We start from the raw sequence: 15,387 nt of genomic DNA on the forward strand, positions 1-15,387 counted from the left end.
GGGTTAATGGGCAACACAAATGGAAATGGACCACAGAGACATGTAAGCAAGCAGGGAGGCCAGAGAAGTGTGGTACTTACACTGGTGCAGCACAGAGTCTCCATGAAGCAAAGGAAAACAAAACAGAATACAGGAGGGAGAGAAGAGACACAGCAGTACAAATGAACTTCAGAAAAAAAGATCTGAAAATTAAAACTGCAGCAGAGATTATAGCAGAGATGTTGCAGTGAAGAGAGAAACAATTGCCAAAATAGAAATGTTATCCATTACCGAATGGGTATTTAGCTATTAACGACCCTAAACCTGAATATTTTATACCAAAGCTGCTCTTGGGAGCCTCCGTGACGCAGCTGCAGCCCCACTCCCTAGGGAACATAGGAGCTGCGCGCACCGACATCGACACCAATTTTTCTTCAAGCCTGCTGTGAAGGAATGGACGCAGCGACCTTGGAGGTTAATGGATAACATTTATATTTCAGGGAACCAGAATTCCCTTTCAAGTATGAAATGTTATCCATTACCGAAAGGAGATAATATACCCAAGCCATCGGAAGTACATGACTTGCACTTCAGAATGACTTAGAACTGAAGTCCTGATCATCTGACAAGGGGTTTTGGACACTTGTGGAGAAACAGAAGTACCCCCTTTTGAAAGAACTTTGTCTTCACATGTGTGCTTTTTTCAGATCTGCATACTTGTTTGAGACTGCGTTTTCTGCAATGAAGTACCTGAAGTCAAAGTATAGATCACGCTTGACTGATACTCATCTCAATGACTGCATGAAGCTGGCCATAACACAGTGCACACCAGACTTTGGAAAGCTAGCAGAGGATATGCAATGTCAGATATCGCACTAGAGGTGAGTATTCAACATAACTTTAATGTACAACACGTCTGTTTTACTAAAGTAGCGTCTTTTTCTCTTATATGGATTATTTATTTAAAGCGCTATTTTTTTTTTTTTATAAATACTTATTAGGAGATATTGCTTATCATTACCAACTAACAGTTTGAACGTCATGCAAATATTTACACTATTTTTTTTAGTAATACAGTATATTAATTGTAGCTAAAATAAACAATACCGGTGAAAGATGTTTTTATGCTCTGCGGTTTACATTTTTTGTTAGGTACTAGTGCTCACAATCCTTTATTTCTGATAAAAACAAAAAGCTTAATATTTTATATTTTCATTAGGAAACAATATCTACAATACCTGCATTGTTGTCCTATGTTCTACATTGTATGTACATTGTCAAATTAATTAATTGGGTGATTAAAACCTGAAGTTTACCTGGTTTTCAACATTTAATATATATATTTTGTGGTATCTAAATCCAATTGAACAATCCAACTTATATTTCAGTTGCTGTACTGGCTGTATGTATGGCTGCTGTATGTGTGTCAGAATGTTAAATACTTTTGATATAGGAACAGTCACAAATGCAGTCTTGTAGTTGCCAAGCAAGTAGAATAGGCTAGTGTTGTTTTACTGTATATATTCCTGAGACATATGTCCTGTACTTGGACCTCCACATATAATTTGCCTACTTCAGATATTCAACTGCCTACCATTTCTGTGAACCCTATGTCCGCCACTGACATGAAGCAAGTACTGTTGTAACCGGGCCGAGGCTGGGGGCGAACTGGCGACCCTGCACGCCTCAAGCGAGCGTCCAATCGCTCCCATGTAAATGGGGCCTCAGAGCAAATGATCCGATCCGAGATCAGAAAAACAGGTGGTCTCGGCTCGTTTGGGCAATCGACCCTGGTGTGGATCTATTCTGTTTGCCCTGTGTGAATGCTAACCTGTCTGGGGGTGAATTGTTTGTTATCACACCAGCCCAGGGCTCAGGCGGCATGTATGATCATATTTATTTATTTACTTAAACACTTTAGTCTTCATACACTCTGAAGTTTCTGCTAGCTCTGGAAATCAGATCAATTCTATGGAGTCATTTGGTAATAAGTTTGATGCTGACAGTAGTCCCAGTCCTTCATTTGACATATTTTATTATTTTTATCAATTGGGTTTATAGCATACAGATTTAAAGCAGACCAATCAGATTGTTAAATGGAGACATGTATGCAGTTTGTTTAAGTCTGGTTTGGTACACAGCTCTATAAAAAAGTTACAATTTTCAACTATGGTATTTTTGCATAATTGCTACATTGTACTGCTGCATGTTGCAATTATGCAAAAGCATTGCAAAGAAGAAAAATCCTACAATGTAACGTAACAAAACCGGCCAATATCTTTGATAGAGAACTAGCAGAAACACTAGTTTCCTATCTATATTTGATTAAATGTTTTAGTTATGGGAGAATACATCTGAAGAACATTTTGTTAAAGATGTGGTTGCAGGTAGTTTACAAACCTTGATATTTCACTGCGCAGGAGAAACGTTGTTGCAAGGCAAATACATTGGTTGAGCATCTTTTTTTCTCCTGTATTGAATAGCTTGTCGCCTTTTGAACTGTCTCTGTCGTATCACTTTTACTGCCCACTTATGTCGCACATTGATACAATGTTGAAATAAAAACTTAAACATAAAATGACATAGACATAATAAAAAATCCCCAAACTTCACTATTATTCGCCATTATCTACACATCGAAAAATACAGTGCAGCATAAAAATCAATTGGGCATTCGATCCCCCTGTGTGAATGGTGGGTAAACCACAATGCAAGAGAGCCGGGCTCGGTATTAGAGCTTTTAACGTCATCTCATTTCACCGACCCAGGGCAGGATCTGTAACGGCAGCGTGTCACACAACACTGCCCGTTACACTGTAATAAAATTTACTGGAGGGAATGTTTAGGAGCAACGCAGTTCCCCCTTCAGCACGAAAACGAGTAGCTTGTTGTTGGTGCTCATACATCAAGCACCCAGTCCTGAGTTCACGTTGAATGTATGTACTGTATTATCGGTCCCTGATGGGGGGCTAAGGTAAACTTTGGAGTGGCTTCAGCCAACCCATATCTCATCAAGCAGCTTCTTGAAGGATCCCAGGGTTTCAGCTTCAACAACATTACTGGGGAGTTGGTTCCAGACACTCACAATTCTGTGTGTAAAAAATTGCCTCCTATTTTCTGTTCTGAATGCCCCTTTATCTAATCTCTATTTGTGACTCCTGGTCCTTTTTTCTTTTTTCAGGTAAAAAAAGTCCCCTGGGTCGACATTGTCTATACCTTTTAGGATTTTGAATGTTTGAATCAGATCGCCGCGTAGTCTTCTTTGTTCAAGACTGAATAGATTCAATTCTTTTAGCCTGTCTGCATACGACATGCCTTTTAAACCCGGGATAAGCAATATCCTTTTTGTAACGAGGTGACCAGAACTGAACACAATATTCTAGGTGAGGTCTTACTAATACATTGTAAAGTTTTAACATTACTTCCCTTGATTTAAATTCAACACTTCTCACAATATATCCAAGCATCTTGTTGGCCTTTTTTATAGCTTCCCCACATTGTCTAGATGAAGAAATTTCTGAGTCAACATAAACTCCTAGGTCTTTTTCATAGTTCCCTTCTTCAATTTCAGTATCTCCCATATGATATTTATAATGCACATTTTTATTGCCTGCATGCAATACTTTATTTTCTCTATTAAATGTTATTTGCCATGTGTCTGCCCAGTTCTGAATGCTGTCTAGATCATTTTGAATGACCTTTGCTGCTGCAACAGTGTTTGCCACTCCTCCTATTTTTGTGTTGTCTGCCAATTTAACGAGTTTGCTTACTATACCAGAATCTAAATCATTAACGTAGATAAGGAATAGCAGAGGACCTAATCCTGATCCCTGTGGTACACCACTGGTCACCTTGCTCCATTTTGAGGTTTCTCCTCTAATTAGTACTTTCTGTTTTCTACATGTTAACCACTCCCTAATCCATGTGCATGCATTTCCTTGAATCCCTACTGCGTTCAGTTTGAGAATTAATCTTTTATGCAGGACTTTGTCAAAAGCTTTCTGGAAATCTAAATAAACCATGTCGTATTTATTTATTTATTTTTTTATTTATTTATTTATTTATATATATTTATTTATATAGCGCCTTTAACCAAGGCGCTGAACAATTTTTAAACTAAACGGTACATTCAAAAGAAAAGGCTGAAGGAAGAAGGTACGTTTATTGGGCAAGGGTGGGTAAGTAGAGTGGTGCTACAGTGAGAACAGAGGCTAGGGCAGAGTTGGGCAAGCAAGCACAGTCCTGACCGGGGGTTAGGGGCTAGGACATGCAGCGGGATGGGCTAGGGTGAAAAGATGAGTTTTAAGGGAGGAGCAAAAACTGCGTAGTGTAGGGGACTGTTTTATATGGAGTGGGAGTTTATTCCAATGAAGGGGAGCCAGGAGGGAAAAGGAACAGAAAGAGGATTGGGCACAGGGCGAGAGTGGGACCGAGAGGGACAACAGAGATTGAGAACGTAAGGGACGGGAGGGAACATAGTAAGTGATAAGTGCAGCCAGATAGGGTAGGGCGAGACCATGGAGGGATTTGTAGACTAAGGGTAAGGAATTTAAATAAGCAGCGGTAGTAAACAGGGAGCCAGTGTAGCTGGTGGAGAAGAGGGGAGGTATGAGAGGAGCGGGGGAGGTTGAATATGATACGGGCAGAGGCGTTTTGAATTTGCTGTAGTGGTGTGAAGGCGTAGGAGGGAAGGCCAAGGAGGAGGGAGTTGCAGTAATCGAGGCGGGTGAAGACGAGAGCATGAACCAGGAGTTTAGTGGCAGAGAAAGAGATGGAGGGGCGTATTTTGCGGATGTTGAATAGGTGGAATCGGCAGGTGCGTGTAGTGGCCGAGATATGATCAGCAAGGGAAAGGGTCGCGTCAAAGATGACGCCGAGGTTGCGAGCAGAGTTAACCGGAATGCTTTGCAATTATCCATTTTCAATGTTGCATCCTCAAAAAAGTCAAGTAGGTTAGTTAGACATGATCTCCCTTTCCTAAGATCAATTTTGGATCTTATTATAGTTTCCATAAGTTTACATATAATAGAAGTCAAGCTTATTGGTCTGTAGTTACCTGGTTCGGTTTTGTCTCCCTTTTTGTGGATCGGTATTACGTTTGCTATTTTCCAGTCTGTCGGTACAACCCCTGTGTCAAGAGACTGTTGCATTATCTTGGTTAGAGGTTTGTAAATAACTTCTTTCATTTCTTTGAGTACTATTGGGAGGATCTCATCCGGCCCAGGGGATTTGTTTATTTTAAGAGCACCTAGTCCCTTTAACACTTCTGCCTCTGTTATGCTAAAGTTATTTAAAATTGGATAGGAACAGGTCGACATGTGGGGCATGTTGTCTGTGTCCTCCTTTGTAAAAACCTGTGAAAAGTAATCATTTAATATGTTGGTGTGGCCTACCATGCAGGTGTCCAGTTCCTCCAGCCTCTCAATCTCAGTGAGGTCCTCGGCTGTCAGGGTGGAGCGTTTCACCAGTTTCTCCTCCATCACCTCTATTTCAAGTGATTCCTGGTGAACAAGAGGTGTACCTCGTCTTGTCAAGTGCTCTGCCTGGTAAGACCAAATTACAGTTTTTAGTTTGAGGAAAGACACAGCAATTGCTTGCTTTGTTTTCAGAACCTTTTAACTAGAAATATAATTATTAAGAACAACATATAAAACATAAGAACATTTACAAATGAGAAGAGGCCATTCTGTCCATCTAAGTTCATGCATTACACGTCCCTAGGTGTTGCTACAACTATTTAAATAACGTACCTGTAATTTTTCTTTTTATTGTTAACTTCCTGACAACTTTGTGCACTGTGGTGTGGTGACCGATGTTGAATTGCAGATTACTAAATACTGGAGATGGTTTTCCAAACAAACAGTTGTTATTTTATTTGCAGAAAGAGGAGGGCTTTTTAATGAAACAAACAAAATACACAAAAAATGAAAAAGAAAACCTAACTCCCACTGGAGTACTAACTAAACAGTGCATTTTGGTTTTCCCTCACTAGTGGTTGGAACGGATAAGCCACTTATCCAGCAAAACAAACAAACAAACAAATATACAACACAGGTAACGTTAACAAAGTCCACACTAGACTGTCACTCCAAAGACAACCAGAGTGGTTCGCTGTTCTACAGTATTTTCTCTTACACGCTTTTCTCACAGTCGGCTTTAGCAGTGTAAACACGCGCCTGCTTCCTGGACTCCTACACACCTTCCTTGAGTCAAACACACATAGCAAGCAGTTAATTAAATCAGTAATTTCAGCAGTTAACACCTGTTTCAATTACAGAGCCATTTGTAATACCAGGGATTTACAGAGAAATGAGAAACAGCGACATCTACAGAAGAACATCGGTATTGTTTTCACCCAGTTTCCGGGTAATACATCTCCTTTCATTCTTCGACTGATGTATTTATCTTGTAACACTTCACCACAACACTTATAAGTTCAAAGACTGTTTCAAAGGTCTTTTCAACATTTCAGCTCTAGAATTTTTCTTGCTCGCAAGACAAATTGTGGAGAAATGTAAACAAATGCCTAAACACAAAAAAAAAACCCAGAAGAATATGCCCGTGACCATAAGGATTTTTGTTCTGGAAGACAGCAAAGGAACGAAGGTACAATTGAAGTGTGCAAGTACTGCAGAGTTACTATACATATTGTGTTGTGACAGAGAAAAATGCACCAAGAATTGTTTAAAGTAAACAAAAACAATAACTTCATACAGTATATAAAAAGCAAAAGCCCCGAAAAAAAAAAAAAAAATTTTCATAAAACTCTAAAATAGCTAAAAATAAGCAACAAACAATGAAATTAATAAAAACCGAAAAACAGTATAATTTATCAGATACGCAGATTTTAAACACGTTGCTTCAGTAACGGTAACTTAAAACACTGATTACTTGCTAATTTACTATTTTATTAATGGACATACATATTTAAATGACAAATAAATCTGATAGAACTTAAATTAACTTCAATTACAGATCAGTGATTTTTTGACTAAATGTTCACTTGCTCTTAATTATCTGTATTGACTGCTGTTACTTGGGGGATAGTGTGCTATTTTGTCTTTTTCACTTTGTCTTAGTTTTTTTAATTACTGCTACGAATATGTTTGTGGCGTTGTTAAATTCTGTGTTTTGCTAATCCACTTTTCTGCTGTATGGTGGGTCATTAAAAAAATGATTGACACCAGCTCGCAGACTTATAAAGGTTGATATGCTGTACGGAACAGACATAAAATTCCCTGAGGAGACTGTTCAACTCGTCCTTAGAAAATACTACCTTTTTCTTGGAGCCAGCTTTGTAGGATTTTCACAGCCCATTTAGAAGCTTTATTGTGCTTTTTCATTTCAGTAAAGTTCGGGTTGACTTAGTTCTGGTTCTGTTATTTCACTGTGCCGTTTTTCATTTTAATAAATTTGAATTACAGGTACTTTTTCTGGTTCAGGAAATTCATCTTCATACCGTTCTTCAACTGTTTTTTTCTATTAAAATGATAAAAATTTGATTCTGGGTCTGACATTTATTTAAGTTAGTGGTTACTTACAGATATTAAATGTTATAATATTAGGAAAGGTAAGTGGCGGAGGAATTTGAATCAAAGGTGATGTGTCTGTTAACACTAGAACTACCAAGGCTGTCAATTTGACTGTTCGCGTTTTATCAAAAAAAATTGAATTTACTCTTCCTGTCTGGCAGATACAGGGCTGTGAGTTTATGACTTTTCCTAAATATATGTGTAACGGGGTGACCCACGTCACTGTATTTAGGCACTTTTTATTAACATTTCAAATGACAGTAATCACATTTGATTTATCACCTTGATTTAATGTTATTTTGTTTTGATTTTATCACCTTGTTTTAAAGCATGTTTATTTTGTTTTGCACAATGCTTTTGTAGTTTAAGCACAGATCCCACTGGCACATTGATGCTCTCCTGTTCTCAGCCCCCACAGGTGTCAATTGGATAATTAGAAGCAGCTGAGCACCTCATATAAAAGTTCCTGATTTCATCCATGCGAGAGATTGGATTTTGTCGTGGACGTGAACCCGGGTTTGTCTGGAGTGGAGATTGGACGTAAAGCCAGCAGGAGCAGAGAAGGAATTAGACTTGTTTGTGTTGCTGGTGGAGAAAAATGAACGAAACAGCCGCCGAAATTTAGAGCGAGGCTCCTGCTGTGCTTCCTGTCTCCCTCTGTGTGTGAGTATGTTTTTAACAGTTTTAAATTTAGTATTTTTAAAAGGCATTGGGGATTTGGAGGAGTGCTGGAGACGGGGAGGTTTAAAGTATTGGTTTTATTTTTGTTTTTAGTCCATGATCGTATTGAACAGCACTGCACTTTGTTCTTTAATTATAAGTAACTATTTATTGTTTTTGAATAATATTTTGTATTTCTCAGTCAGGAGTGCCGGGTGTTGTTTTGAGCTGTGATTAGATCAGTCTCCCCTCAGGCTCTACTGTCTGTCATGTGAGCCAGGTATCTCCTGTGATCTATTTAGATTCACGTACTTTAAAGTTACCATCGGGACTGGTATAAAAAAAAAAAAAAAACTGGAGTCTTACAATACAACAAAGTATGTAGTTGACATTTTGTGATAATGGTCCACTATGAAAGGCGCTATATAAAATAAAGATTGATTGAGACCAGATGGCACGGAAATACTCAGTGAAAGCTGGGTCTTGCAGGCATCAACTCTTGTATTCTTTACAAGGAATGCACAAGCAAGAAAATAATGAGGAGAAATGATATATTGCAACTAGATGAAGAACTTTGCCAGAAATATTTTGAACAGAAGAAGAGTGCAAAGCAGGTACCTTCAGCTGAAGGTAGGGACTCTGGTACCAGCTTTTATTTACATAGTTGTGTATTTGCGCATTATGTCTATATAAACCCTTTTAGTTTCATTTTTTTGTTACTTACATCGTTTCGGTTGTACAGTTTTGTATATAAATAATACTTGCATATGGTTGTTTATTTAATTTTGTATTTTTTTTTGCAGTTGTGCTTTATATAATATGGTTGTATATAAACCCATTTTTGTTCATTTATTTACAATGTTTCAGTTGTGCAGATGTTTTATATGATGTGCCTGAATAAAACTACAACTTAAATCCGATTTTGTCCTTTCATTATAATATTTATGTTGTTTCTAATACGGCAGTCAAATGGACCGCTCATGGTAGTTCTAGGTATGCGTATAACTCTGGTAGTTCTAGTGTTTAAAGGCTATGTGGTATTAATGCATGGCTGATAGAATGCAGCTAACCTAACAGAAAGCAAGATTTTTCCCAAGCAGGTTCATAATGTTCATTAACCAGGACAGACCTTCAGCGATATTCAATAAAGATTTTCTGTAGTGTTTATTCTATGCATTGTATGCCTGTTTGAAACAAAATCTTCAAGGGACCTCAAGGGAGACTGTATTTCTAATATTTTGTGTAGAAAAAGTTCTCTCAATTTTATAATATTGGGATAGTAGCCGTACAGGATATCAAATACAACTGACAGTTTTAGAAGTGTGGTGGCATTTTGGAAAGCAAAATGTATTGGCCTAGTTTATTTTTTTATTTATTTATTTTTTACAGTATTTTTGTTGCGTTATAATTTATTTATTTGTCTCTTTGAATACTGCTGCTACCAACAGAAAGCAATTGTGAATGTATACATGTCAATATTGTTTCTATAAGACTAGAGTAACGAGTCTAGGATATCCTGCCTGTGTATATTGTTAAATCAGCCATTAAAACCAGCTCATAGTAAGTTCTCTGGTTTTACAGAAGCGACCGAGGAATCATGTGAGAAAGGGAGATATTTTATGCCTTAAACTATTTTAAAATGTGATTACGTGTCTGTTAACTTTGGGAAAACAAATATATACCTAGCAACTGCTAACATGACCTTTTGTGTTCAGTTAAAACAGTGATTCACAATATTTTGCAAGGTTGACAAATCACTTGCAGAGCATATTTAATTCCAATAACAATAGAAGGCTTTTCTGGCACAAGAGTTGTGCTAGAGGGGCATTGCAAATCATGACTTAATAAACACCAACTATAGAGGATCCTTGTTCCTTTATAGAATCAAGATAAATGTTTTCAGCCTGTCATGAACAGTAGTAACTCCATCAAGACAAAGAAAGACATACATGGTTGTTGCAGAAAACTCACCAGTTTGTGCTGAGAGCTGGAAAGTGATTCTAAGATCTCGTCTACAATTCGGTCTGAAAGGAATGAGGCCACACTCAGCTTCACTTCACTGTGTGCAAATGGAGTAAGAGAGAGGAAAAGTTTTTAATTTACAGTATGCTCATCTGGGTCATCACAATGCAAGGACTTACTGCAGTGTGATAAAATGTAGGCAAACACTACTGTATTTCTTTTGTGACATCATGAGATTATCGCAAAACTCCCAATCCAAAAACGGCAATCCAAACTCCCAAGACAGGTGTGAAACCAATATCTTGAAATAAACTAAAAAATACATTTGTTAATCATATTTATCTGCTTTTTATTGCAACTGTGGTACCAATTAGTAGAGCAGAAATTTTAAAGGGGTATTTGAGCTGAAACCTCCAGACAGAAGGGTACAGTTTCAAAAAAAAGGTTGAAAACCCCTCTTGTAGGTGTGGCAATGTGCCCCGCCCCTGTGTGCATTTCTGTGTTATATGTTGCGTATGTTAATGTTGGTGTATAGAGATGGCTGCACGGGATATAAATGGGTGTGTGTAGCACGAGTTATTTAAAATGTATAATTGTATTTAGGCACAGGGATTGCACTTCACTTCACGTGCATTGAAAGTACTTTAATATGTGAACACGGGGTTTTAATAGATTAGTTCATGTGCTGGGATTCAAGTGAATAACTAATTGGTAATTGAATCTCAGCACAATTGTATATATAGATGCACATTTCATTCACTCTGGGTTGTGTGTTCAGGGCGAAGGAACAGGAGAGAGTGAGGAGAGAAAATAAAAAGTAAATAGTAAGCAATTGCTACGTGGTGCTGGAGAAACAGCACGGTACATGTTTGTTTAGTGTTCGTCCCTGTTTGTTAGTGTCTGTTCATTTTGTTTGTCTGTTTATTTTGGCCGCAAGTGCCATGTCCTGTGTTTTGTTCAAACCTTTTATTTACAATAAACCGGCGCAAGCAAGCGCCTTTACCATTTCAACCATCCTGTCTGTCTTGTTCATTTCCTGGTTCTGACGTCACCACTCAGCCAGCCGTGTGACAGTAGGCTACCACTATTGTGCAGCCCCTGTTAACCTGTAGAATTGATGGCTGAGAGACGACTGGCAATGTGGAGTAAATGTTCCCCTATGTAAAGGACTTTGAAACTTTGACAACAATGCTCCTTGGATTTTTTTTTTCATGCACTGCGAGAGTTGAAGCATTTCTATCCTTTTTTTATTATCTTTCTGTTGTTTTTTTAAGCGTAATTCGACTTCATATTGAAGCACAGGTATGTGTTGACAAATTGTTAGTTTGGTTATATACTAGATTTTGTACATGTCGAGTTTCCATGTACAATATAATACTCATAATTGTGTTTGTGAAATTTGAAAGGCATTTGCTATTGATAGTGCAGTTTTGTTGTATTAAAATAAATACATCAAATATTTAAACAATGCCTAGCACTAGACAACTTTTATTCAATACAGAGTTGAATAAATAATAATATAAAACAGTTTTGTGTGTTTATGTACTTGGGATGCATTTGCACCCCTTTCTGTCTTCCATGTGAACCTTATTATTGCTACCGACAAAGGGTTAAATGTTATTATTTTTTTTTCTATTGTTTTAATTTGACTTAATTTCATTAAGTAATCAATTCATTACACATACTAAAGATACAGGCCTTCCTTAAAGCAATTGCAAAAGCACAGCTGCTTGAAAAACAGAAATGGATGACTTGCAGCTCATTTCTGTAGCACTGTACATTGAACTTGGTAAAACAAATGTGCTTGAACGTTTTTTGCTGCCTTTTTGGTGATCAAAATTGGAGAGTAATATGAGATCCATCACCACAAAAAATTGCTATTAGTTTTAGATTGATGACTTGTCAGTGTAACAAACAAACAAACCACTCTCATGAAATGTAAGTAGTCATGGTTGAGTAAAAATAAAAAGTAAAAACAAACAAACCAGTAAATACAATTGAAACTTTTAAACTCCTACCACAAAGCACTCTGATAGGTTGTGTGTATGCATGTGTCTGTGTCTGTGTGTGTGTGTGTGTGTGTGTGTGTGTGTGTGTGTGTGTGTATAAGCACCTGATTTTGTTAAGGATGTCTATTCCAGATTGCTCCAGTAAAACATTCTTGACGAATGTGCGTGGGATGGACATTTTCTCAGTGCTGGCCTCAATCAAATCGTGCCGGATGTTGGTTTTCATCATCACGTGAGGGCAGAGCCTTTCAGCTGCATCCACCATTGATTCCAGTTGAGTCTGCAAGGGCAAAGAAAGGGGCGAACAAAAAACATTAGCTACTGTACAACCACAAAGTCACATGCACAGATTTAAATCTTTCAGTATGATGAACATTGGGTCAGTGGGCATCCTCCGATCCCATAACCAAGCCAATTGCCTTTTAGTCTGAAACAACCCATTTTGAGTGCACAACATATAAAAGAACAAGTAAACAACATGCAACAGAACAAGTGCACAGGAGCCACATACATATTGTAAGACTCCTTTTAGCAATAGGTTAGCTGCAAAGGGGGAGATGGGAAGGTTGTGAGTTGAGAATGAACACAGTGTAGGTAACTGGGTTATATTTAGGGCTCTACATTTTTGTTTTTGTTTTCCAAATCTCTACCTCCCTTGAAATGTTAATTAGTAGTGGTTAAGCTGTCACTGCATCCTAATAAAGGTACTATTCATTACAAACTGGGTTTCAGATTTTAAATGATGGACTTGCCATCAATGTACACTTCGTACTGGGTATTTTAGACTGAAAAGAAAATTGTTCAGGACAACTCTGTTAAACAATGTGGGGAAAAATAACAAAAGCGCAGCGATAATCTAGGCGAGAGCAAGAATTATGCAATTAGGATCAGGGATGAGCAATTAACATAATTTGTTATGTCTGTTTGAAATAAAAATAAGGCGAAACAGAATCAGGCTCAGTCAAGATATGAAGGTAAAAACAAGTGACATTGTTTTGTAAATTAACAGCTTTTTCTGAGTTTAATTAGGAAACAGAATCGGCTCAAAATTAGTTTAAAAGGGGCGTCATGTGATCAAAAATTAAACCCTGAAACTCCAAGGCCTAGTTTTATTTAAGGGATAACGGCATTGTTGTGTTAAAAGGTAATAATGCAACCTACAATCAATAAAGCCTTACTTAAACCAGGGAGTTTCATGATTAACGAGGAACATGCACAACAATGTCATTACTTAAACCAGGGAGTTTCATGATTAACGAGGAACATGCACAACAATGTCATTACTTAAACCAGGGAGTTTCATGATTAACGAGGAACATGCACAACAATGTCATTACTTAAACCAGGGAGTTTCATGATTAAAGAGGAACATGCAAAACAATGTCATTATCACTATATCATAGTAGTCCACAGAAAGAGTTAACTTTTTGAGAGCTGGGCTCGTGCACCCATGTGAAGTGCATCAGTAAGCGTATAATGAATGTAACCTTTTCCGTTATTGAGAAATAATAACCAGCGATCCAGATAAGGTTTTGGGTCTGGGAGTAACTTACCCTCTAATTTTAACACTGAAAGAGTAAAATGTATTTTCAGGGGGTAAAATGCAACATTACCTTCAAGTCCTGAGTAATCTCGATAAATACTGTACAATCCTTAATGGTAATGGGGTAGGCAATAAAAAAGAGCCTTCCATTTTAACTGCACTGTTACTTTGAACTACTGTACAACCATGTGTGTGTTCTACAAGGCTCTTTATTGGCTCAGCACATTTTTTCTGAGGTATCACACTGACTCTGCATAAAAGGAAGGAAGGAATCTGAGGTGAAAATCTCCCTCCCGACCAGAAAGGGCGCTGCGTAAGGTTGGTGGTATGCTTTCCCATAGACGGGGCGACTCGATGGTAGGTGGCAACTGGAAGTCAGCCATTTTGGATGAAGCATGTAGCTGCAAGTTTACTAAATAACTCCATTGTGGTCAGTTGCAGGGCATGCAAGGATTGGATAGACCGTGGAGGAGTTTAATAGTACAAAGGGGACGCAGCTATGTGAGTACAGATACTTACGCAGGAGTTACTAATGTGGAGCCAGCATAAATCCCGGAGCACCACTACTACTGCACAGCACAGCACCACAACAACCTGACCTGTTCTGGAGCACTTTTCCTGTGCACAAAGGTGGAACTGTTGGTTGTGGATTGTGTGTTTTGTTTATTTGGGACATATAACCCACCTTTGAAACCCCTATACCTTTGCTGGTATAGTGTGTGGTTTTATTATTTACGGTGCAATAAAGAAGGACGATTTGGACCACCACTGTACCGTTTGGACATTCACTTCTTCCCCACACCACTCACATCCTCTTTTTTTTATTGTTGTACACATATACATCAAACAGAACATGCAAACATACAGCACTGTACCGTTTCCATACTTATGGTCCCCATAAACCATTTTTACCCAGATTGAAAGATTTTGCCTACTCCAATTTTGCAAATTGGTTATCATTTTATCAATTGTAATCTCTAAATTGGAGTCCATCATTTTTTCCAGCCTAGGGTTTATCAGAATGAAAAGTATTTTCGTTTATCTTTCAATTATTTGAATTTCCATTTACCAAACAGGGAAGTGGGGCAACAATTTGATAATGGTAGGACTTCTGACTTAGACCTATTTATCTTGTCTCCAGATATCACAGAAAATGATTCCACTGAGCTAAGCAACGATGGAACTCATCTCTGTGACCAGCATCAATATGGCATTATTTTGTGTTCCCGGGCCCCCACAGAAATGCCCTTTACGGTTTTGCAAGATCTTATGACTTCCGCTAAGAATTTGAGTTATAAATAGGGCTTCTGATTTTCCAATAAACCAATAAAACTGCCCCCCCCCCCCCCCCCGATAAAAAAATAAAATCTGTGTATAGCCAATAAACACCGGAAAAACAGTGGAAATGGTTACTCAATTCACATTGACCCCTTTCCCCTTAAAAAACAAAAAAACTACTACAAAAAATCCTACCTTTCCCAGTGCAGCTGGGCAATGTCTCTCCTTCTTGACTTGTATCTATCATTGATTCGCTCTGACTATTTTAAAACCCACCCTAACTACTGAGTGACAGCACATTCCTTCTTTTCTATTGCAGACTCCGCTTACAAGATTTAAAATGAGATTACAATTAGGAATGGAGGCTTGTTTGCGGGATTTAAAGCTGTATTTCAGTTAAGATACAGAGAATTGTGGCGAAATG

General features: G+C 38.0%; 1 protein-coding gene across 4 annotated transcripts in view; it reads right to left on the reverse strand.

Moving 5' to 3' along the window:
• LOC117399664 (F-actin-uncapping protein LRRC16A-like) overlaps positions 1-15,387 on the reverse strand; it is a 118,586-nt gene that overhangs the window by 23,424 nt on the left and 79,775 nt on the right. For 2 of the 4 annotated variants that reach the window (XM_059022710.1, XM_059022709.1), the window contains exons 28-31: positions 12,247-12,422; positions 10,143-10,230; positions 5,373-5,522; positions 81-98 (exon numbers count right to left, since the gene is read on the reverse strand). In XM_059022710.1, coding sequence (XP_058878693.1) covers positions 81-98; positions 5,373-5,522; positions 10,143-10,230; positions 12,247-12,422 — 432 coding nt within the window. The remainder of the gene's footprint in view (positions 1-80; positions 99-5,372; positions 5,523-10,142; positions 10,231-12,246; positions 12,423-15,387) is intronic. The other 2 variants (XM_034917429.2, XM_059022711.1) reach the window with 1 other exon arrangement.

This window comes from Acipenser ruthenus, chromosome 4 (assembly GCF_902713425.1).
Source record: "Acipenser ruthenus chromosome 4, fAciRut3.2 maternal haplotype, whole genome shotgun sequence".
Classification (NCBI taxonomy): domain Eukaryota; kingdom Metazoa; phylum Chordata; class Actinopteri; order Acipenseriformes; family Acipenseridae; genus Acipenser; species Acipenser ruthenus.